This window comes from Geotrypetes seraphini, chromosome 12 (assembly GCF_902459505.1).
Source record: "Geotrypetes seraphini chromosome 12, aGeoSer1.1, whole genome shotgun sequence".
Classification (NCBI taxonomy): Eukaryota; Metazoa; Chordata; class Amphibia; order Gymnophiona; family Dermophiidae; genus Geotrypetes; species Geotrypetes seraphini.
In genome coordinates this window covers 36,391,600-36,417,891 of record NC_047095.1, presented here as the reverse complement: position 1 = coordinate 36,417,891, position 26,292 = coordinate 36,391,600, and the positions used below count along the sequence as shown (strand labels likewise).

At 41.6% G+C, this 26,292-nt stretch overlaps 1 protein-coding gene across 1 annotated transcript in view; it reads right to left on the bottom strand.

The window, feature by feature from the left end:
* Window positions 1-10,933, bottom strand: part of LOC117346769 (vitellogenin-1-like) — a 138,571-nt gene extending 127,638 nt beyond the window's left edge. The window contains exons 1-2 of the mRNA XM_033916849.1: window positions 10,894-10,933; window positions 3,023-3,179 (exon numbers count right to left, since the gene is read on the bottom strand). Of these exons, the coding sequence (XP_033772740.1) occupies window positions 3,023-3,179; window positions 10,894-10,933 (197 nt within the window). The remainder of the gene's footprint in view (window positions 1-3,022; window positions 3,180-10,893) is intronic.
* Window positions 10,934-26,292: the final 15,359 nt, after the last annotated feature.

Sequence of the window (26,292 nt, the reverse complement as noted above, 5' to 3'; positions counted from 1 at the left end):
TCCTCCCCTCCCCTAAAAAAAAAGCAGATGCAGAATCCATGGATCCTTCCTACAATGGGCAGTTTTCAGTGGTAAATTAAGCATTCTCTAACTATAAAAATAATCAGTAGACATGAAACATTGGTGGACACTGAGGGGGTTACCATTAAGACACGTCCCATTTTATGCAATGAGCCATACTTACTAATAACTTGGGTTAGTACGTTATAATGGTAGCCCACATTGATAACTTCCCCTCTGAATGACTTCCAGTTAGTATGGATATTACTGCTGACTAAGCCGTATTTGGTGTTTTATGCGGTAGCAGATGCTGTAACTGCTGTGTATGGGTCCCAAAGTGATGGACTAGGTCGAGAACTGATTGAGTGGAAGGCAACAAAAGGTAGTGACAAATGGAGATCACTCTGAAGAAAGGGATGTTACTAGTAGTTTGGTTCTTGGGCCTGACTAACATTTTTTGTAAGTGATATTGCTGAAGGGCTGTCTGCAGTGGCATAGTAAGAGTGGGTGAGGGGTGGACCATCCTGGGTGCCATCATGGTGGGGGCGTTGGGACCTCTCCACCCCCCACACCATGTTCACGCCGTCCCTTCTCATCCCCCCAGTGCCTCTTTAAATGTTCATCAGTGCGAGCAACTTCTCAGGCCTACTGCTCATGCTGGACTGGTTACCCTCTGAAATCAATTCCAGGTCGTGGGTCCAGGAAGTGATGTCAGAGGGAAAGCCAACCCTGGCGCTAGCAGCAGGCTGGAGAAGCTGCTTACACTGGCGAAGATTTAAAGAGGTATGGGGAAAGGGAGGGCACAAGTATGGTGTGGGGGGTGGGAAAGGAGTGGGGAGGCACAGAAGGAGCAGGGGGTGAAAAGGAGGGTACGAGAGGGCGTCACCACCCAGGGGGCCTCCTACCTTCACTACGCCACTAGCTTTCTGGTAAGATTTACCTCTTTATGGATGATACCAAAATCTACAATAGAGTAGACACACCTGATGGTGTGGATAACATGTGGAAGGACCTAGTAAAGTTTGAGGAATGGCCCAGAATATGGCAGCTAAGATTTAATGCAAAGAAATGCAAGATCATGCATTTGGGCTGCAAAAACTTGAGGGAACGGTACAGTTTAGGGGGTGGAGAACTTTTCTGCATGAAAGAGAAGCGAGACTTCAGTGTAATAGTATGATCTTAAAAAGGATTAACAGGTTGAAAAGGCAATGATGAAAGCTAGGAAGATACCTGAGTGCATAGGGAAAGGGATTGGGACATGTGTATCACCTTTTTTTTTATAGTTTTACAACCACACTCAAAGCAGTTCACATACAGGTACTACAAGCATTTTCCGAGGAATGGCCAGTAGAATAAAGGAGATATTGTTGCCCCTGTATAAGACTGGTGAGACCTCTTTTAGAATATTGTACACAATTCTGGAGACCACACCTTCAAAAAGATGTAAAGAGGATGGAGTGTGACCGCAGGAAGGCTACTAAATGGTCATGGTCTTCGTCATAAAGGTTATGGGGGATAGACACAAAGATCTCAGGAGGAAAAGTGGGTGAGGGGAGATATGTTAGAGACGTTTAAATACCTGTGGGTCATAAATGCACAAGAGGAGAGTCTCTTTCAATTGAAAGGAAACTCTGGAATGTGGGGGCATAAGATGAAGGTGAAAGGGAATAGATTCGGAAGTAACCTCGGAAAATACTTTTTCAAGGAAAGGTTGGCGAATGAATGGAATAGCCTCGCTGTGGAGGTGTTAGAGACATCTGAATTTAAGAAAGCTTGGGACAAGTGTGTTGGATTTCTATGGGTGAGGAAGGGATAGAAGATTGTATGGTTAGACAGATTAGACAGGCCAAATGCTCTTCATCTGCCTTCATTTTTCCATGTTTCTATGTATAAAAAAACCGTGGGTGTCATTTGCCATCAGCTTTTGCTAATGCCATTCATGAGCTTACTGGACTTTAGTAAATAGAGACCTAATTGTATCCAGGTTGTGTCAAAAAATGCCAACTAGTTTCCAATGATACAGTTACTCAGCATGTGGACTGATCTAGTATTACATTAGTGCACACTTCAAATTACAGTGGTGCCTCGCATAACGGCCGCCTCGCACAGCGAACGCTGCGCACAACGAACTTCTTGTCTTGATCCGTACAACGGACTTCATTTCACACAACGAAGTCGCCCGAGCTGCATCGCTTAACTGGCGCTACATATTTTAAACCTCCCCCCGCCGCCACCGCATATGTTTAAACCTCCCCCCGCCGCCACCGCATATGTTTAAACCTCCCCCCCGCCGCCTCCGCATATTTTTAAACCTCCCCCCGCCGCCTGGGCCTGCGCTGATCTCTGAATGGCTGCAGCCAGCTCTCGCGGGACTCACAAGAACTAACTGCAGCCATTCGGAGATCGGCATGGGCCCAAACAGGCATGCAGAGGAATTGCTCCTGATCTCTGCGCTTCTGGCCTGTACGCCACTGGCTGGGAAAGATGGGAGGAATTAAAAAAGGTACTGGGGAGTATGTGGGGGGTGATTATAATACACAGCAAGGATCAACAAAACCCCTGTCTCCCCTCCCCTTCACATATATCCCCTCTATATCATGCTAACAGCTCTAACAAGGTAAATTTATCTTTTTTTATGTCATCTTAGCATATTTTATGCTACAGAATGAATTATTTTTTTTTACATGTATTGTTATGGGAAAATGCGTTTCACATAACGAACTTTTCGCATAACAAACTTGCTCCTGGAACGAATTAAGTTCGTTGTGTGAGGCACCACTGTATTATTATTTTTTGTGTCTCTAAGTAGAATGCAGAAGGTATCCATCAAATCCAAGGTTGGTTAGAGCTGAAAATTACATGGTGTAAGTAAGTAATAGAATTTGGAGACAAGCAAAAAAAATGACAGCATTACTTACATCCTGCATGAGTAAGAAAAACATACGATGAAACTTTATTGCCCCCCCAAGCTTGACAATATATTCAAGGAAGGTAATTCCTGCCTCATAATTCAATATATTACTTTACCGAAAGACGACAGAGGTTTGGCCCAGCTCCACTGATTTGTACTTTGCTTGAAAGTTGTAGGCCGGCTTTTCTCAGATTCTTCTCCGAGAGTCCAGTTAGAACACTGCCTTGGTAAGCATAGGTGTAAGCTTTGTCTGCAGTGCAGTCTGGTACTAAAAACAAACAGATCTTATGAATAGAACAGCTCGTACAGTATATCTTCAGCATATCCAGAGCCAGGTTATATGTCTATATAGTGAAAATATATAGCCTGAGGTAAAGAATGATCATTCCTTTTGTTTGACTTTTATTACCTTTCTTGTAATATCGTTGCTATAGGGTCTGTTTTATATAACGTAACAAAAAAATCTGAAACCCTCCCTCACCCCAAGAAGGCAAAATGATTGAGGGAAAGAGATGAAGTCTACAGTTTATTAAAACTATATATTAAATTAATAATGTGTTATACGGGAGAACCCTCAGTCACACAGCAACCCCTGGAACATCCAGGGACAAGCTGCCGCGGGTTTACACTCAGAGAAGTGTTAACTGCGAAACATCCCTGGGCTCTCTCCATGTGAATAACTAAGTGCACAACAAAAAGTGCTATGTGTGAAAAACAATAATTGAAAAAACACACATCAAATATAAATAACAATAGAGTTCATCTCTTTCCCCAAATCCGGGGGCCAAAAGGAAAATTAGTGTCCACTCTTTTAAGGGTTCTATTTTTTGTTCTGAGAGACTTATTTACCCATGGATATACCCACCTCCACTTATATAACGTAACAGCATATCTTGGCTGAAAATTTCACCAGCACTATCCTAAAATGCATTCACAGATAGAATCATATGTGTATAAGTGGCAAATAATGTTAATTGTCCTTAGAAAATTTTCCACTCTTAGGCAATGCATTACCCATAGGCTGATAGTCTTACTTTGGCCGTCTTTTTACAAAGGCGCGCTAAGTGTTTTAGCGCCGATTTAGCGCATGCTAAAAAGCTTAGCCCTGTTTGTAAAAGAGGGGGGGTTTATTGCCACTTAACTTGTTTTAGGTGGAAAAAGCCTCTGGTAGTTAAGGGCTGTGCCGGCCACTGGCTGTAAGAAGAAAGACAAAGGGGTCCTTTTGCAAAGGCGCGGAAGTGGTTTAACGCACAGAATACCGCGCGTTAAACCGCCTGCCGCGCTGGTACCTAACACCTCCATGGACAACGTGTTGGGATTTTAGGCTGCCGCGGGAGTTAGCGCGTGATGAAAGCGCGTGATGAAATGCCCGACGCGCTAACCCCCGTAGCGCGCCGTGATAAAAGGAGCCCAAAGGGATCTACTAACATAATAAACAAAAAAGGAAAAAAATATATATAAAAAAAAATTGAACAAGAAAAAATAGAAGAAGAATATTTTTTAAAAGGGTGGGTTTTTTTTTTTTTTTTGCCAATGACTGCAAAAAGAGCAAAACAAGCAGATTATTCTGAATTGTTTAGCATGGATCAACTGTGCAAAAAGGCTCTAAACTCTGAGGCTTTTGCCCCCCTAAAACATGTTAAGTGATAATAAAGTAAAACTATTAGCCTATGGCAGTGGTTCCCAACCCTGTCCTGGAGGAACACCAGGCCAATTGGGTTTTCAGGCTAGCCCTAATGAATATGCATGAAGCAAATTTGCATGCCTTTCACTTCCATCATATGCAAATCTCTCTCATGCATATTCATTAGGGCTAGCCTGAAAACCCGATTGGCCTGGTGTTCCTCCAGGACAGGGTTGGGAATCACTGGCCTATGGTACTGCATTGCCTAAGAGTGGGAGATTAGTATATATTGGGGGTCCTTTTACTAAAGTGCACTAGCCATTTTAGCGCAAGCTATATATTAACACATGCTAAACGCTAACGTGTCCATTATGTTCTATGGATGTGTTAGCATTTAGCGCACTAATATTTGGCATGCGCTAAAATGACTAGCACGTCTTAATAAAAGAAGGGGGTTGTTTTTGTCTATTGGACCACTTGGTCGGACTACTTTTCCTCAGAAAATTTTAACATGCATAATTTTAATGTTTGCAAAGTTAATTTTAACATGCATTATTTTTCGCATGCAAACAAAAAGGGAAAAAGCTTTTACACAATTAATACCGAATGAAAGAATTATGCGAAGAAGCTTATTGGAGATTTGTGCATAATAAAATTATGGGCTCCTTTTACTAAGCTGCGCTAGCATTTTTAGCACACGCTGCAATGCCGTGCGCGCTAGACGCCAACGCCGCCATTGAGCTGGCGTTAGTTTTTACGCATAGCACGGGGTTAGCGCGCGCTAATCTGCAGCGTGTGCTAAAAACGCTACCGTAGCTTATTAAAAGGAGCCCTATATGTGGAGATTTCATAAAATGGGTGATTTTCTGCAAAACTTACATCTCAGAAAGGTAAAGTTAAGAGTTTTAGCATTAACAATTGTGATTTTGTGAAACTCATTACCATATTTTTTTCCCCATACTTGTGAGACTTAAGGGCTAAATTCTATATTTTGCACCCCTAAAAATCAGGACCCCAAAAAGCACTATTCTATAAGCCACGCTTTTAGTTAAGCGTCATCTGTAGAATAGCACTTACGCTCATGAGTAGCGACTAAATTTAGGCAAAGCCATTTGCACCAAGAAAAACAAGGTGCAAATGCCTGTATCTAACCCCTTTCTTTTACTAAGGTGCACTAACTGAATTAGCATGCGCTAAACACTAACACATCCATAGACTAACATGCACGCGTTAGCACACCTTAGTAAAAGAGGACCTAAATTTAGGAGCAGACGCTCACATTTCTGACCAGTTAAACAGCACTGAATATCAGCTGGTGTGTTTGCATTCAAGGAACAATTTCTACCACGTACTTTTATTAGAGGTCTGCATGGGAACGGGGATCACGGGAATCGCGGGGGTCCCATGGGAATCCCCCCTAACCCACAGGACTCCCACGGGGACCCCCCCTCTGGCCCACGGGACTCCTACGGGGACCCCCTCTGGCCAACGGGACTCCCATGGGTATAGAAGGCTTTAGAAGCAGGGTTCATCCATATAATATAATGGACACGTCAGCCTTAGTAAAAGAGGGGGTTTATAAGTTAATTACCTGAACAGAAAACAAAAAAAGGGTTCCACCAAAGAGATTCCACAAGGAAAACAGCAGAGCAAACACAAAAGAAACTGTGGAATTGATGATCCTGTCAGAAGTAATTGCTGCTTTTTATGGGGACGGGCAGGGATGGAGGTAATTCCTTGCGGGGATGGGTGGGGACGGAGAGGATCCTGACAGGGACGGGTGGGGACGGATCTTGGCAGGGACAGGCGGGGATGGGTGGGATTTCTGTCCCTGCGCAACTCACTAACTTGTATGCTAGTATTTTATAAGGGCACATAGGCACCTATGTGTCTTTATATAATAGCTCTGAAGTAGATGCCTACTTGGCCTCTCAACCTATACACCCTGTTACAAAATTATCTTCATTATGAACTGCAGTTAGATCTAACTGCGATCCTGGAGACTTGAGCTACAGAGTTGGCTAGGCCAGCAACTCTTTTGTTAACTGTCGCATCATCCCCAGATAAAAACTGGATAATGAAAATGTTCTTTAAAAATAAATATAATAAATCATTTTACATAATTATTATTATTACAATATCAGAAATTCCATCTAGCCCTCATTAAGGGCTCCTTTTACGAAGCCGCGGTACGGTTTAACGCGTGTAATAGCGTGCACTAAGCCACCGGCTGCGCTAGCCGCTACCACCTCCTCTTGAGCAGGCAGTAGTTTTTCGGCTAGCGCGGGGTGGCGCGTGATTAAACGTCGCGTGCGTTAAAGCCACTACCGCGGCTTCGTAAAAGGAGCCCTAAAAGAAGAGGCGTACTATTTAATAACAGAAATCTATTTCAAAGGAAAATTAAAGGAAGAAAACATCTTCTTTCTCTATAAGCATCTTTTTCAAATCAGGCTCCTCAATTTGAAAATAGCTATCTCAACCAGCAAAATATATAATCCCCCATTATTTTTGATCAAGAATTTGTATCAACTGAGCCGGATCCCCAAAAATATAATCTGTACTTTGAAAAGTCACCAAACACTTGCAAGGAAACTTCAGATAAAATGTGGCACCCAGTTCCACAACTTGAGGTTTCAAGGCTAAAAAGCTCTTCCTTCTGAGTTGGGTCGATCTTGCCACATCAGGGAACATCTGAACCTTAGCTTCACAAAATAAAGGATTTTGTTTTTAAAATAGTTTCATCATCAATGCTTTATGATTTGTTATGTTTCTATATCCTGTTATGTTTCTTTGTAAACATTTGAAATTTCAAAATAAAAAAAAAATATATTAAATAAATATAAAAAATTTCTTGGCTTGAAAATACAAACATTTTCGGACGTTTGTAAAGAAAAACATAGGCGACAATTTCTCATGTTGAAATCAGGTATAAGTCAGGTGGCATATTTTTTCTTTGTTTTCCATGTAAATGCATTGTTAGATATGGTAATTAACAAATATGTATTCTTTGATCCATCTCAACTTGCTAGTTTTCTGACGTTGTAACGTCTTGAAAAGGAAGGAACAACAAGTTAGGTACAATGAAACAGGCTTCTGGATTCAGCCATCAGACACCCTTATTTTCTTATTTGTTAGATCATCTATTAGTTCCCTTTTTTGTCACTCTTTTGTTAATCTTGAATTTATCATGAGGACTTGAGATTGTTTTGATAGTTTATTTGATTTCTCTAAAAAAAATTTACCTTTAATGAAATAATCAATAATTTTGCCTTTAATTAAATAATCAATCTTTCTGTACAAAATGTTTAATTTTGATAAATTGTAAAATTGATAAATAATAATAATAATAAATTATCTTCATTATGTCCTGTAAATGGTCTAGTATGGAGGAGGAACATTGTGGAGGACTAGTCTTGAGAACCAGGGGAACTGGGTTGGGATTCCCACTGTGGCTCCTAGAGATCCTGGGCAAGATACCTAATCCTCCATTTCCCCAGGTACAAAAGCCCACTAGGGACAGAGAAAGTACCCTGCAAATAATATGGAGACCATTTTTGTTGTACCAAGGAAAGGTAGTATAGTATATTAAATTTGCTCCTATTAGCATCAGTAGAAAAAAATTCTTGCAATATTTGCTCTGTGGTGTGGAATGTGCAAGAAGATTGTTGTGATGTAACACACTATCCCCCCTAATTGTTTATTTAAAGTTTCTATACCGCTACTAATGACTGGGGAATCAATTCAGAGCAGTTTACATGAGCTTCTGTAATAGTGTTACAGGACAAAGTTAGAGTGTTTCTGTGATGGTTTTCATACAGTTTCAGATGGTGGTTTTGATGCATTTAGGCATCATGGTATGATGCATTTACATATCTTTTACATTTACTCCCTCTTTTACTAAGGTGTGCTAACCGATTAGCGCGTGCTAATCGAATTAGCACACGCTGAACGCTAACTCATTCATAGACTAACATGCACATGTTAGCGTTTAGCGTGTGTTAATTCGATTAGCACGCACTAATCAGTTAGCACACCTTAGTAAAAGAGGGCCTTAGTCTTTTTGAGTTTGTATACAGTATTTACAGTAATTACCCTTAATGCAAAGTTGCATGCATAATTACAATTACACACACAATTGCCAATGTAGAATTATGCTTAGCTCAAATCATCCTAACGTCTAACTGTAGGCGATCTTCAGAGAATTATCCCCTATGATGACTAGAAGTGGCCTCTATTCCAGGGCTTCCTAATCATGTCTTACACCAGGCTGGTTTTCAGCATATCCATCGTCAACAGACATGAGATAAATTTGATTACATTCAAGCTTATTGCATGTATAATCATTGCCACTATCCTGAAAGCCTGACACACTATGGAACCACCAGGCCAGGTTTGGATACCATGCAATATACACTGATGAATACATGGAAGTATACTTTCCATACAATTTGTCTTATAATATAAAATAGATATTTCATCTTGGGTAAAGGAATGCTCAATTGTGTCCTATGGAGAACTATTCTTGTTTATAACATTTTGCACATTCCACAGAATAGAGGCTAAGCTAATGATTTCTAGTTCATTGAATTTAATGAAATCCATAATGTAATACAGTAAACACATTAACCTATGACACACATGAATTGTATTAAGCATTATAAACCACATTTATTTTTATGAATGGAGAAATCAATTACGCACTTACCGTATTTAATAAGCTCACTCCCTGAAAATGAAAAATATCGTAAGTCACTGATAGTATTTCATTTTTTTTTTAGTAATAATGTATACACCTTGATCACATGAAATATAAAAACATCATGTATGTAATTTCAAAATGTGTCATTTGGCAGTATCTGAAAGATGGTATACCAAGATATAATAAGAATACATAACATATGGCATTAGCACTTCTTCATTCCTTCACAATCAATTATTCCAAACCAGCATTACAGCAAATTACGAATTACTTATTTCTTGGAACAAATTTCTTGGCCACAGCTTTATTTAACAATTTTTGAAATAACAATCTAAAAACCAAATATTAGCTAACTCTTCTTCCATTCTGGCCTCTTACAATCAAATAATCACTGTCAGCTAATCGGTAACAACCTAGCTGCCCTGTCAAAATTACAGCTGCATTCATGTTTATATCATGCAGTAATTCCAACTCCCCCCTATGAAACCTGCAGTTCTGCCTGGCCTCGTCTACTTGCAGCGGTATCACACACAAATATTCCCCTACCCATAATTTCTTTAAACACTTTCATCTAAACTGAATGGCCACCTGGAAGAACCCCACATTCCATAGCTGTGATCCCCCACCAACTATTCCCACTCCCTTAACCCATACCACAACCCCTAGCAAATGCCCTTCATACCACAAACCAACCCCCTTCTTTGAGCCCACAAACATCAAAAGAAGGGCGGGCAGGTTGGGCAAGTCATCCTAAATCCCAGCCCTTTCCTTCCAGCCCTAAATCTCCCAAGCCTACTGCACCAGGCCCCACCCCTTTCCACCACCCAACCAACCCAAAACAGACTTTCTTCACACCTCACCTTCCTGCCTAAACTCTTAACCAATACAATCCCCCCCATACATCCCCCAACCCCAACCTTCCTCTCCTCAGCAACCACCACCTATCACCAATCGCAGTGCAGTATAACACAACTTTCAGACCCTGCTTCATTTACAGTCACTTAATAGAAAAACTTCCAAATCCAACTTCCCTTCCCCAAATCTCACCCCCTCCCATAAACTTACATTTATATACCACTCATCATTTCAGTCACAGTAATGAGCCTACTACTTAGGTTAGTGAGTTTCATTTTTAAAAATATGATACCCTCTCTAAGCAACATATATTCACTAATATTGATATCATTAATTCCTTAACAATATAATTTAGCTTGAAATTGTATGGCTATTAAATCTTTTTTTTTTTTTTTCAATAATATCAGGCATTCAGATAGTCTGCATTATCAGTGTAAACTCATCCTAAGGGATTCTCAACAGCCTAATTAAAGCTGAACTCATGAAGGTCAAAAGCTTTATAACAAAACAGATACTTAAAGTATTGATACGGAAGTCCTTTACTCTCCTTGCGCTAAATCGGCTAACGCACCTTAGTAAAAGAGGGGGGCTAGTGAATTATTTTTAGTGTTATATATTCGTTACAATTTGTGCCGTGCTTGCCTCTTTCACCAGCGTGTGAAAGTTGTGGTAGCAGCTGCTCAATAAAAATTATATTGCAAAAAAAAAAAAGTTTTATAACAAAATAAAATTCTTTGTTGTCCTAATTTTATACGCTTTACAAGATCCAAAATGGAGGTTAAATGCAATGCAGTCTGAACTTACCTGCAAGGGTTAACATCAGTGCTAGAATTATGCCTCTCATAATGATAGACAAAGGTGAGGTGACTGGGCTGTGTTCGCTTTTATATTAGAAGCACATTTCGTCAGCTGATTAATTTGGAACCTGAATTTCATGGGCAAACAAACTGTTAGGTACTGATCAAACAAAGGACAACTGGTAATCCAGTGTTGATTGTAATAAAACCGGAGTCTTTATAAGCTGTGGCACATTTTAAAGAGACAACAGCAAAAGAAATGTTGAAGTTCAAGACTTTTTTTAGGTGCAAAGCTGAATGAAGAAAGCCTATATAATGTATATCTAGCAAAGTCTTTGGAATATTATTTATACAATAGAATTTGTTAGGTGTTATAGAAAGGGGATTGTATTAGCATCAGTTAGAAACAGCTTATAGTGTTCTAGATTGGAAACACAACACAGAGTCTGGGACATTACCCCTCCCTCATGGGATGCACCTAGTTTGCTTTGATTTCAGACCCAGCCAAGGGCAGAAATGGAGGAAGATGACTGCAGGGCTGGCCTAACCATTAGGCGAATATTTTTTAAAAAACCTGAATAACTTTTAGGGCTGACTCTGACATCCCTCCCCCCCCCCGCCTCCCAGACCTCTATACAGCTTATCTGGTGGCCTAGCGGTGAAGCAAGGTAGCAGCGCTCTTCCTACGCTCCTGCCCATTGCAGAGCCATCCACAAAAATGGCTGCTGTGAGTTCTCGCTGTAGTCTCATGAGATCAGACGAACTCACAGCAGACATTTTTGTAGACAGCTCTGCACGAAACAGGAGCATAGGAAGAGTGCTGCTGCCCCGCTTCACCATTAGACCACCAGGTAAGCTGTAAAGAGGTCCGGGAGGCAGGGAGGCTGGGGTGGTTCCAGGTTTTATAAAACTCACGAATAACCGAAGTTGCGAGTCTTAAAAACATGAATCAGAAGGGTGAAGTGTATTGCATATTTCTTCAGTCTATAGGGAACAAGCATATTTTCAGAACCCTCCCAAATTTAGGCAGGCTTTTACAAAGATGCACTGCCAAGCAGCTCATGCTAAGGGCCTGATTCTATAATCGGTGCCTTGCAGTACCCACAATGTAGGCACCATTCAGCACGGTTGTCAATCAACCGCTAGGTGATACTTATAGCATCACACCTAGCAGTGCCTTGGCATGCTTAGGTGTTGCTTGTTGACCAACAGATAGCCACGTTTTAATTGGCCTAATTTACTGGCACCTAACTTGGAGGACTAGTGATGCATATTCTATGCCCCTAACTGTGGCTACTTTTCAGGTAGATGTCATTAGGCATAAGATGGCACCTTGACTTAAGTGTCGCTAGGCAACCTAAGAATTTGGCGCCAAACTCTTGTTAAATTTTTTTTTGATTGGCTGAAAACTGGTGTGGTCAATTACCACGCCAATTAAAAAAAAGTTGCACACGGATTATGAAGATAGGCATCACTAGGTGTCCTTGATTGTTTGGCAGTGCCTAATGTAGGTGTCCTATACAGAATCAGGCCCTAAGGTACTGATTCTTTAAACAACACTTAAATTGGCCCATGCCTAAAAAAAAAAAAAGGTGCCGGTTGTGTGTCAGTCATGCTTAGGCACCATTTACAGAATCGTGGCTAGTGGCGCCTATGTAAAAACATAGGTACCTGAAATGTAGGCGAGGGTTTTAAAGGCCTACATTTCAGGCGCCTAAGTGTATGGAGAATCACACTTAGTGGTGCCTAACTCACGCTCCACCCATAGAAATGCCCACTTAGACAGAAGGCGTCACTAAGTGCATTGCAATAGGCACATATCTTGTATAGAATCGGATAGGTGCATATCGCCCAATTAAACTTTTTGTAACCAATTATTGAGGCTGTAAAGGATATTTTGCCAATGAAGTTAGGCGCTTACGATGTACCTAAGTTTAGGCGCCCTTTATAGAATAAGCTCCCAAATACCTAGCTGCCCATAGGAATAGAATGGGTGGCTTGGTATTTAGGGCCATATTCTATAAACGATACCTAGGCGCACCTACATTGTAGGCAACACTCTGCATGCTTAGGTGTAGGGTTACCATATGGCTCTAGAAAAAGGAGGACGGATTGAGACATTTGGGTTTTACTTCCATTGAAAGCAGTGGAAATAAAACCTGGATGTCTCAATCCATTCTCCTTTTTCTGGAGCCATATGATAACCCTACTTAGGCGTTGTTAGGTGTCCTAGAGGTAGGCGCCGGTCCATTAAGCCAGGTCATACTAAAACTGAAGACAGCACTTAATCTAACTCTTGTTAGGGATGGACAGTCAGAAAGTTTTCATTTTGCATTATTTCCCGTTTGATTTATGTAATTTTTATTTTATTCTTGTGCCTAATAGTGTGTACTATGTGGAAAGAGGGCGCACTGTTCCTAAAAAGTTTGCACGTGTACAATGGGTTCGCACATGTGCAGTGGTTCTATTATTGGGAAAGATTGTATACTCTTTTTGACACTGTCCCACCAATATTTAGTACTATTTAACTAGTCAGACTGGATGGACCATTCGGTCTTTAACTGCCGTCATCTACTATGTTACTATGTCAGAAATAGTTATTCACTGGTTAAATAGCGGCGGCGAAAAGGGCAAACAGAATGCTAGGAATGATTACGAAGAGGATCACAAACAGATCGGAGAAGGTTATTATGCCGCTGTACCGGGCCATGGTGCGCCCCCACCTGGAATACTGCGTCCAACACTGGTCGCCGTACATGAAAAAGGACTTAGTACTACTCGAAAGGGTCCAGAGAAGAGCGACAAAAATGATTAAGGGACTGGAGGAGTTGCCGTACAGTGAGAGGCTAGAGAAACTGGGCCTCTTCTCCCTTGAAAAGAGGAGACTGAGAGGGGACATGATCGAAACATTCAAGATAATGAAGGGAATAGACTTAGCAGAAAAAAAGAGATTGTTCACCCTCTCCAAGATGGAGAGAACGAGGGCACTCTCTAAAATTAAAAGGGGATAGATTCCGTACAAATGTAAGGAAGTTCTTCTTCACCCAGAGAGTGGTAGAAATCTGGAACGCTCTTCTAGAGGCTGTTATAGGGAAAAGCACCCTCCAGGGATTCAAGACAAAGTTAGATAAGTTCCTACTGAACCAGAACGTACGTAGGTAAGGCTAGTCTCAGGGCATTGGTCTTTGACCTATAGGCCGCCGCATGAGCGGACTGCTGGGTACAATGGCCCACTGGTCTGACCCAGCAGTGACAATTCTTATGTTCTTATGTAACGTTTTTGCAGCTAACTACAAAGATTCAACAGGAGATAACTAGTATTCACAGCTAGAATGTACCTCTAAAATGGCTATTAAGGGCATAATCAAAAATCTAAGACATCCCAAAAAACGGCTTCAGTTGGCACTTGGATGTTATAATCACCCAAATGCCCAAGTGCCGATTTTCAAAGCTGACTGTTGGGATGTCTAGCAGGACTTCTTAGCCAAAGTTCCAGGGTGCATGTTGGGAAATGTGTTATGGGTGGGCTTTGAGCATGCTAGACTTGGATGTCTTGTGACAATAACTGAACTTTTCCCAAGATGTTCTGGACAGAACTTAGATGTTTTTGGGATAGACCTGTTTTGGAAGCATCTAAGTGCCAAAAAGTGACCAGATGACCACTGGAGGGATTAAATCATGACCCCTCCCACACTCCCCTAATGTTCACTGACCCTCTCCCACCCCCAAAAATCTGAATGAAACAGAACATACCTGTCTCTAGAACAGCAGCACCTGCTATGGGAAATCCTAGTAGAGTATCACACAGTGTCTTATGTTACCTGGTGAGTGGGCTAGTGAACAGTAGAGAGGAGGATCCAGGCCCATAAGCCTCTCTAACATTACATTTTTAGCGGAAAGTTTGAGGCCAACAAAACCCTATTACACTGCCATATAGGTGCCACCGGTAGCCATAAGACCTATTGCGATGGTAGACAGGTCGGAATAATAGATTTTGGAGGGCTCAGCATAAATTATAAGATAGTTATGGTGAAACGTGTATCTGGTGAAACGTGTACCTTAGAGAGCACTGCTGTGAAGTTCACAGCAGTGCTCTCTAAGGTATCCCACTGCTCTTCTGGCATGTCTGTATGATCAGTCCCTTAAAATGCTGGCCCCTCCTATGTCCAAATTGTCTGGATGTAGTCTTTTTCAACTTGGATGTTTTATGGTAAAAAATGGTGAATAAAGTTAGACGTCCTTGTGACCAAGACATCTAAGCAGGTGATTAAAAATGTTTTTTAGGGGGGATGTCTAGTGGTTTGAGTTTCAAAAATGAACATTTCTCTGCCACAACTCTGCAGTGAGAGAGATGCCCACTTTTTCCCATCACCAAGCAATGCACCCTCCAACACTCCTGACAATGGGAAAGATACCCACCCCCTCCCACCACCGCTGTAAAGTGACTCCCCTTTGCTTCTGATGCCCCCTCACCCCTTTCTCCTTACTTTACGATGGCTGGCCGGAGGGATGCCTACTCCCTCCGACCAGCAGGTCAAAATGGTGGGCCTTCTCCTTCCCGGTGCATCCTGGGATATACCTGGGAGGGGCCTGAGGCTCTGATTGGCCTAGGTTGTTTAATGCCTCTCCTATGATGCATCCAATCAGGGGGTGGGGTTGTTGGGGAATGTTGCTTGGTGGCAGGAGGGATCTTCTGAAACCCCCTCGAAGTAGCCAGGCAGGAGGGATGCTCAGTCCCTCAGCGGGTAGTGTTTCTTTATGATTCCAAGTAAAGGATTACAAGACACATGCAAAAAGGATTTATTTGGTTTTGCTTAGCTATATATAACCTTGAGAGCAGCAATGAGGACCGTGGGACTGTTTCAAAAAATAGACATTTAAAATACTGGAAAGCATTGATCTCTTGGTTTAACTTTGAAAAAGAAACAAGGGTGTTATGTGAAAATCATGATTGTAAATTCATAGTTTAAAACAATTCACAATTCTAGAAGGACCTGATCTTTTAATGAAATTTAAAATGACAGTTTGACCTGAGGATATAAGCACAAAGAAAGATTGGTGAAAACCAAATTATTTCTGGCAAAATGCTTTCATTTTGCATTTCTAGGTCATTGTGATATCAGGTCATGGGAAAGATAAGATAAGTCACTTCTGGTTTGCATCAGATTTACCTTGTTTTCATTCAGGTTGCAAATATAAAAACGCTAGCTTGCCCATGCCATGTTAGGAATTCAATACTGATTTCATAGGTCTAAGAAACTAACTGAACAAAACTAGACATATACGTTTCTGATAGACAGAAAGAGTTAAAAATTAACCCCTCTTTTTACAAAAGCATAGTGCAGTTTTTAGCGTCAGAGTGTGAGGATCCCTAAGGAGAGAAACCTTCCCTAGCCATAGCTGCATTCAAGCCCTGGGGAGGACTGGAGTGAGAAAGCTAGCAGAGAAACCATCCAGGGAAACACTAAAGAGGCGAGCTTCTAATCCAAGACCTCTGTAAACTGAACCTGTTTGTTTAAAGGTGACTGTCCTGTATTTGGGGTGTGGCAGCTGAGCTGAAGCCAGCTAAGACTGTTGCTGGAGAAAAGTTTTTTTTTTTTCTCCTAAATATTATTTTCTTTGGACTATTTAACAAGTGAAGTAGGAGCCAGACTTATGGCGCTTTAAGCCTGAGAGAAATGGGGAAATTGACCAAAAGCTGAGGTTGCTGGACTGAACGTGATATGGCTAACTGCCTAGAGTGTACAGTCTGCTGCACTATCCACGAGATATAAAAGTTTAAAGTACGTCTTTGCCTTTCCTGAGCCAATGAGGGAATAGGCTCAGGTAGATATCTCAATAAAACATTTTGTTTCACCTTCTAAAGTGGTTTATGTGTGCTGATTGGGTGAATGTGCAGGGTTCATGGAAAACCCAGCCAGAAATCTCTCACAAGCCCCTTTTACAAAGTCGCAGTAGCGAGTCCTGGCACAGCAAATACGACGCAGCCCATAGGAACTGAATGGGCTACATTGCAATTGCTACCATGGCTTTGTGAAAGGGGACCTACATTTTTTTCAGGGATTTGCCAGTGTTAGATTGTGAGCCTGCCTGCCTGGGATAGAAAGGGAAAATATTTTTTAAAGTGCCTGATAATTGTTCAATGTATTGTAAACTATTTTGAGTGAATTTCTTTTTGAAAAAGATGGTTAATAAATCCAAATAAATAATGGGGTCCTTTTACTAAGGCACGCTAACTGATTTAGTGTGTGCTAAATGCTAAGGGGCTCATAATCGAAAGAGAAAAACATCCAAAAACTGGCCTAAGTTGGCACTTGGACGAACATTTCCCAAATACGTCCAAGTGCCAATAATAAAAACGGATTTTGAACGTATTTCTAAACGACCTTGGCCTTCATAGTGCCGCTGAATGACCAAAGCTAAACGGGGCGTTTCAGGAGGAGTGTCGAGGGTGGGAGTTGGATGGGACGTGGGCCGGCTTAGTCGTACAGCATGTATAACCGAACGTTATACAGCACAGGATCGACAGAACTTGGATGTTGTGACTTAGACCATATAAAACATGGACTAAGTCACAAAAACCCACCTAAAGTCACCAGATAAGCACTGCAAACACATAAAACAGACCCCCACACACTACCTCTCCACCCCCATAAAAATATTAATCTCACCTTTAAAATTCAGCCTCCAGACCATCATTACCTGGCCGCCTGGCATAGGAAAGCCTAGTCGTCCAGCACAGAGGCAGCTTAATCCATCTTGGGGGTGGGTTAGGGACCCATGCAGAGGAGGATCCATGCCCATAAGCCCCTGTAATCACTGCATTGATACTTAGACATGTGCACTCCCCTATACACCCCAAAACCCTTTTTTTACTGGCATATAAGTGGCTCCTGCAGCCATAAGGGCTATTGGGGTGGTAGATAAGTGGGTCTAGGGGATTCTGGAGGTGATTTGAGGGGCTCACTGTGACCTATAAGGGAGCTGTAGTGAGGAGAAGACATGGCACCCTTTTTGTGAAGTTCACAGCAGTGCCCTGTAAGATACCCCACTATTTAGGTGGCATGTCTGGGTGTTCAGTCCATCACTTTGCAGACCCCTTCCACGTCCAACAGGGCTTGTTCTAGGCGTTTTGGACTTGGATGAAAAGTTGGATGAAAATGTGGTATAAAGATGGATGATTTAGTGACTTGGACGATCAGATCGGCAGGACATATAGTTAGACGATTTTCGAAACAAAAAAAATTTTGGACGTATTTTTCTAAAAGGTGTCCTAGGCTGTTTTTTTTACTTTGGATGACTTGCGAGTTGGACGCAAATGGACTTAGACGTCCCTTTCGATTATGCCCCTCTAAGGCATCCATTATATTCTATGGGCACCTTAGCATTTAGTGTGTGCTAAATCAGTTAGCGTGCCTTAGTAAAAGGACCCCAATGTGAATACTAGCATATGAATTAGAAAAAAATATAATTGAAAAATGTCTAAAATACTTCCCCATTAAAAATGGGCTCAGTGCACTGGAAAGTCCCCTGTTAAAATTCATTGTGGCCCAAATTCTGTAACCGCGCCTAATATTAGGCACCTATTTTGGAGGCGCCCAACTAGATAGACGCCTATCTAAATTGAATAACAAACTCAATTAAGCTTTTTAATCAGCAATAATTGAAACTTAGGCGCCTATCATGAAAGAGCGATTCTGTAACAAGGCAACTCTAAAAATTTAGGTGGCCTTCAAAAAAATAGGCGCTATGCAGGTTAGGCGTGGGCGTGGATTCGTTTTAGGTGCCTTGTTACAGAATCGCTGCTCTTAAGTGTGCATAAGCGCACGCATGGGCGCCTAACTTTTAGTTGTGGCCTAGAGCTGGTTTATTTATTGGGCGCCTCCAAATATTGGTGCCGCTCAGCGTGATTCACTAAACAGCACCCAATTTTACTTGAATCGCACTGAACGGTACCTATTGCGGCGCTTCATAAAGAATTCGCCCCTAATCCCATATTTTAATGTGGATTAGTAAAATGGTTCCATAGTTATAGAGAGGATTGGGGGAAGGGAGGCAGAAGGGAACAACAACAACAAAAAGCAATAGGAAAAGGACTTGTATACCACCTTTTTGTGGTTACTCATTCAAAGTGGTTTACAAATATACAGGTACTTATTTTGTACATAGGGCAATGTAGGAATAAGTGACTTGTCCAGGGACTTGGAGCAGTGCTGGGTTCAATGACACAACATCAGGGTGCTAAGGCAGCAGCTCTGCCACTAGGTCACTCCTCACCTCCTTCTCCTCCTATTTATCATTTCTATAGCGCTGCAAGGCATATGCAGTGCTGTACATTTAACATAGAATAGACAGTCCTTGCTCAGAAGAGTTAACAATCTAATTTGACAGACAGAACATCTCAGGGTTGGGGAGATTATGGTAGAGGGAATGATACAGTAGGTATAGGTATCAAGCAGCAGTGAGTTGGAGTTAAGAGTTGAAAGCAGTTTCAAAAAAGTGGACTTTTAGCTTGGATTTGAATACTGCTAGGGATGGAACATGATGTATTGACTCAGGCAGCCTGTTCCAGGCATACGGTGCGGCAAGAAAGAAGGGACGGAGTCCAGAGTTGGCAGTAGAAGAGAAGGGTACAGATAAGAGGGGCTTGCCCGATGAATGGAGCTCACGGGGAGAAGCATAAGAACATAAGAACATAAGAAATGGCTTCGCCGGATTAGACCCTAGGTCCATCCAGTCCGGCGACCTGCACCCGCGGAGGCCAAGCCAGGTGTTCCCTGTTGAGAAACCTTGTTTACTCGTATCCCTCAATGTGATTTGCGAGAAGGTGTGCATCCAACTTGCCCTTGAATCCCGGAATGGTGGTCTCCATCACGACCTCCTCCGGGAGTGCGTTCCAAGCGTCCACCACTCGTTGTGTGAAGCAGAATTTCCTGATATTTGTCCTGGGCCGGGTGCCCCTCAGCTTCAATCCATGACCTCTTGTCCGAGTCACATTGGACAATGTGAATAACGATGTTTCTTGCTCTATTTTGTCGAATCCTTTTAATATTTTAAAAGTCTCTATCATGTCCCCTTGCAGTCTTCTCTTCTCGAGGGTGAACAATCCCAGTTTTCCGAGGCGTTCTTTGTAGCTCAAGTTCTTGATACCTTAAACTAGCTTCGTGGCTCGTCTTTGCACCCTCTCCAGCAGGGTTATATCCTTCTTTATGTAGGGAGACCATAAGCATAGGGGGAGATAAGTGAAGAGAGATATTTGGGGAGGGGGGGCACTTCAGAGTGAATGCACTTCCTGGCAGGTAAGGGATTAATTAACTACTGCAGATGCGTTTATGGAGAATATAGGTATGTTGGAATAATCAGGTCTTGTTGCTTCTAAACTTTTGAGAATGGTGATGAGAGTCTGAGCTCAAGAAGTACTGTGTTCCATAACATGGCCTGGCATAACAAAAGGCCCCTGTCACCAGAGAAGTCAAGAAAGAGATGGGATGGGGTTGGGAGAGACAAGAGGGCCTGCTGAGAAGAGTGAAGCATAGTGGGAAGGGATGTGGGAATAAGAAGTTTGGATAAATAGTCTGAGGGTAAACTAATGTTGGCATTTTTAAAAATCCTATTTTTACTTTTATTTAAAAAATTGAAACATAACAATAACTGAGCAATCTGCTGGTATAGACTAAAGTGCCATGAAAGAAAATTTGAAAAGAAAATATAAAAGAGGTAAACATTTTATTCATCAAAGCACTTGATGTCCACAATAGTGGAGGAGAAATCAATAAAGATAATTGATATGAAAAAAGCAAGAGAACTGCACTCTCATTCCAATTCAAGAAAGAAAAGGCAGGCTGATATCTAACCCGTATCCCTTTGACAGTCACATCTGCAGCCCTAGGATAATCTAAAGCCACAAAAAACAAAGGACATTTAGCAGCTAGAAACAAGGCAGACTGAAAAAAATATATATACTGGTACTTTGTTGATTTATATTTCAGAATACATTTACAAGGACATTTTGAAAAAAGTTCCAAGCTTTAGTACTCCAGGCCTAAGAAGTAGAAATTCCCTGTAATGTTTCTGAGTCTCTTTAGTTACATCAGGAAAAATCCTAACCTTCCAGTTCAGAAATATTTTGAGCCCGATATTCAGTCCATGAGTGTTAATCAGGTTGACTTCCAAGGTCAGCGATGAGCCTGAATATTTAAGGCTTGGCAGTTTCCAGTGACCAGCATTGAATAGAATATCCAGGCTATTTTTGGCCACTAGAAACTTAGCTGGCACTAGCACAGGGGTGGGAAACCTTGATTCTCAAGAACTGTATCCCAGTCGGGTTTTCAGGGTTTCCCAAATGAATAAGCATGAGATCTATTTGCATACAAGGCAGAATGCATGGAAATAGGTCTCATGCATATTCTTTGTGAAAATCCTGAAAGCCCTCCTGGGTTAAAGCCCTCAAGATCCAAATAACATTACTATGTTATCCCTACACTAGCAATAAGCTCTGTTCCATTGATGCTATAGTGTTAAAGCCAGTTCTACATTTGGCATATGAAGCTCCCCTATCAACAGTTTAATTGCCTCCTCCCCTTTCTATCATACCTGTTCACAGTATATTGAGCTTATAGGTTCTAATAGTCTTATTCTGTAGATCACAAAAGCAGGCATTGCATTGGGTTTAGACATCATTTTCAATGGGCCCTGAAGAGTTTAGACACATCCCATAAAAGTGAGGTTCCAGCCTTAGGGAAGGGAGAGAATGAAGAAAGCAGCCTGAAAAGGCACATTCTTTAGTGTTAGCTTGCCAACAAATCAAGTTTATGGTATGCTGATTACACAGTAATACTATAGTGTGTCATAAAAGATTTCAAGAGTGGAGAAGCAATAACACTTGCCTAATGTACAGAGATAGTATCAGTTTGTGAGAAAGCTATTTAATTCCTTATGCCTTTGCTTTATCTTTCTGTGGCTTTTTTTTTTTTGCTGTTAAGGAAGGCCTTTTCAACAATAGTATTATTCTGAGCCTCATTATGGATGGAGTAGTCGCAAGAATTAATTTTCCTCTTTTTTTGCCTAGATTAAGACCTTTTTTCTGACGATGATACAGAGCTTTTAACTATCGACTCCATTTTGACTTGATAAAACTTGAAATCAACAATCTCATTACTAGTGTGTCTTTGAGAGCATTGGCTCATGGACATCTGAGGCATGTTGGGTTCTTCATAGATCACAGCATTTTTTTTTGTAGACTACAAAGAACCATTATATAAAAAACACCCAAAAACAAGATAAAATAAAAGAAACCATCATAAAAGCATATAAATGTTTAATGGTACATAAATTAGCTTGCATGCTCTTGATGACTTCTGAAAGCCTCTTTGCGTTAAATATTTTGTTATATCACAGATATTTCTTTCTATACTGAAATACAATTATATGGTAGGCTGAATCACAACTATATTTTCCTCACTTCACATATATAAGCAAGGAAGTGCTGATATTATAGATTTGGAAATGTACTGCTATTGAAATACAGAAAATATTATAGTAGCAAACTATGGCCCCCTTTTATCAAGCTGGAGTGAGAAATGGGTGAGGAACACTGCTCCCTCTAAACTCAGTGGTAGTCCTCCAGTCCTGCAACTGAGGTTTGCTGTTTCACTATCACATTTTCAACATTGAGGGACTGGTAAGTTCTGCAGGGCTCCAGGAAACCTGTCTGTTCATAGTGATGGAAAGCACACCACCCAGTACTGGTAGCAATGCAGTTGGGGGACACACACTCAGCTTAGACAGAACTGTGATGAGGAATGGATGGGGAATAGATGTGGACTAAGTTGCAGTTAACGCACAGCAACTTATTGTATGATCAACACAGTTGATCATTTAACTCAACCTCAACAGATGGCATTATGAACATCTTCATTGTTATATTATGCACTTAACATGCCCGTAAGTATGCATTCATCTGAAATGGTATGGGAAATATTATCCCATCTCACTAAGAAAATAGAAAGACTGACTCAGTTCAGAGGAAGGTAACAAAACTAGTTTGGGGTTTCCATAAAAAAAATATGCAAAGAGACTTGAAGACCTGAATATGTTTGCCTTAGAGGAAAAGAGGGACAGAGGAGATAGATGTAGACATTTAGCATAAGAACATAAGAGTTGCCTTACTGGGACAGACCAAAGGTTCATCAAGCCCAGTATCCTGTTTCCAACAGTGGCTAACCCAGGTACAGATCCCAAGGAGAAAAACAGATTTTATGCTGCTTATCCTAGGAATAAGCAATGGATTTCCCCAAGCCATCTTAATAATAGCTTATGGACTTCTCTTTAAGGAAATTATCCAAACCTTTTTTTAAGCACTGCAAAGCTAACTGCTTTCACTGGCAACTTGAAAGGTATTAATACATTTATGTATTTGGATTTATATCCTGTCCTCCCAGAAGAGCTCAGAATGGGTTACAAATTTGCTTATATAATAAAATGTAACAGGGTAAACATCATAAAACATGACAGGGTATAGTGATGTAAAACATGACAGTACATTATAGATCATGACATGATAGGGCAATACATAGGGGAGCATGTTAGAAACAAATATTTTCCAGAAATGGGAAAGTGGTAGAACTTCAGAATATGAATTGAGGTTGTAGGGTGGCAGACTTAGAAGTAACTTCAGGAAATTCTATTTCACAAAGAGGGGACGGAATGACTAGAATACCCTCAAGGTGGAGGTGGTGGGAACAAAAACAGTGACCAAATTTAAAAATGCATGGGATAAACAGAGAGAACCCCTATATAGAAAGAGGATGAAAACAATTCACAATTATAATGGCTTCTCTGACAGGGTGGAGTACTTGTCACTAGCAAGCGGAGGGAGCCCAAGCAATAGAGCTCATTGAGAGAGCCTGAGAGGAGAGCTAATTTGCATAAGAGCTGCAAGCTGGGAGCTGTCTACTGACCCTGAGTGGATTGTGGTGAACATAAGAAAATAAGAATTGCCATTGCTAGGTCAGACCAGTGGTCCATCGTGCCTAGCAGTCCACTCACATGGCAGCCTCAAGGTCAAAGACCAGTGCTCTAAATGAGTCCAGCTTCACCTGCATACGTTCCAGTTTAGCAGGAACTTGTCTAACTTTCTCTTGAATCCCTGGAGAGTGTTTTCCCCTATAACAGACTCCAGAAGAGCGTTCCAGTTTTCTACCACTCTTTGGGTGAAGAAGAACTTCCTTATGTTAGTATGGAATCTATCCCCTTTCAACTTTAGAGAGTGCTCTCTCATTCTCCCTACCTTGGAGAGGGTGAACAATCTGTCTTTATCTGCTAAGCCTATTCCGTTCAGTATTTTGAATATTTTGATCATGTCTCCTCTCAGTCACCTCTTTTCAAGGGAGAAGAGGCCCAGTTTCTCCAATCTCTCACTATACGGCAACTCCTTCAGCCCCTTAACCATTTTAGTCGCTCTTCTCTGGACCCTTTCGAGTAGTACCATGTCCTTCTTCATGTATGGCGACCAGTGCTGGACGCAGTACTCCAGGTGAGGGTGCACCATGGTCCGGTACAGCGGCATGATAACCTTCTCCGTTCTGTTCGTGATCCCCTTCTTTATCATTCCTAGCATTCTGTTCGCCTTTTTCGCTGCCACCGCACATTGCGCGGACAGCTTCATCGACTTGTCGATCAGAACTCCCAAGTCTCTTTCCTGGGAGGTCTCTCCAAGTACCGCCCTGGACATCCTGTATTCGTGCATGAGATTTTTGTTACTGACATGCATCACTTTACACTTATCCATGTTGAACTTCATTTGCCATGTTGATGCCCATTTCTCGAGCTTGATTATGTCACGTTGCAGATCTTCGCAATCCCCCTGTGTCTTCACTACTCTGAATAACTTTGTATCATCCGCAAATTTAATCACTTCACTCATCGTACCAATGTCCAGATCATTTATAAAGATGTTGAAGAGCACGGGTCCAAGCACCGAGCCCTGTGGCACCCCACTGGTGATGCTCTTCCAGTCCGAGTATTGTCCATTTACCCCTACTTTCTGTTTCCTATGCTCCAGCCAGTTTTTAATTCATGTGAGTATTTTACCCTCGATTCCATGGCTCGCAATTTTCCAAAGTAGTCATTCATGTGGAACCTTGTCGAACGCCTTCTGAAAATCCAGATATACAATGTCGACCGGGTCGCCCTTATATATCTGCCTGTTTACTCCCTCGAAAAAGTGCAGCAAGTTCATCAAACAAGATCTGCCTTTGCTGAAACTGTGCTTCCTGGTCCTCATCAGACCGTGTCCATCAAGGTGATCAATAATGCGGTCCTTTATCAGTGCCTCTACCATCTTTCCTGGTACCGAGGTCAAACTCACCGGTCTGTAGTTTCCTGGATCTCCCCTCAAACCTTTTCTGAAGATTGGCATAACATTCACTACCTTCCAGTCTTCCGGAATCTTTCCTGATTTGATCAACAGATTGGCTATTAGTTGAAGCAGTTCAGCTATAGTCCCTTTCAGTTCCTTTATGACCCTCGGATGGATGCCATCCAGTCCCGGGGATTTATCACTCTTAAGCCTATCGATCTGCCTGCATGCCTCTTCCAGACTGACCGTCAACCCTTTCAGTTTCCCGTCTTCATTTCCAGCATATAGCCTGATGGGTTCCGGTATGCTGTGTATATCCTCTTCGGTAAATACAGACGCAAAAAATGTGTTCAGTTTATTGGCGATTGCTTTGTCCTCCTTTAGTACTCCCTTTATTCCATGGTCATCCAACGGTCTTGGTGAATGGGCTAGTGAGCCATAGAAAGGAGAACCCAGACCCTTTAGCCCCTCTAATCAGTACATTTATGGTGGAAGTATGATGCCATCAAAACCCTATTATACTGCCATATAGGTGCCACCTGCAGCCATAAGGGCTATTGGGGCAGTAGATAGGTGGGTATAATAAGTACTGGGGGATTTTTGGTGGGGCTTATCCTAAATTATAAGGATGTTATGATATGATGTATATCTGACACCCTTTTTGTGAAGTGCACAGCAATGTCCTCTAAGGAGCTCTATGGGCATGTCTGTCTGGCCAGTCCATTCCAAGGACTCCTCCCACATCCAAATGCAGACCATTTGAACATTCCCATCTTGGATTTTTTTGGGTCAAAAATTGGGTATAACTTTGGACATTTTGGTGGCCTGGATATCCCAGTGGCCTGGACTTCCAAGTAAGTATTTTTCAGAAAACAATATTTTTTGGATGTCTAGTGGTTCAATTTAAAAAAATGGCCATTTTTGTGCTTCCGATATGAGACTTTTAGTGGGAAACGTCCAAATCAGACTTATGGCCTCTTTTACAAAGCTGCGCTAGTGGCTGCGCTGTGCTAACAGCCCCGAAGCCCATAGAGATTTAAAGGGCTT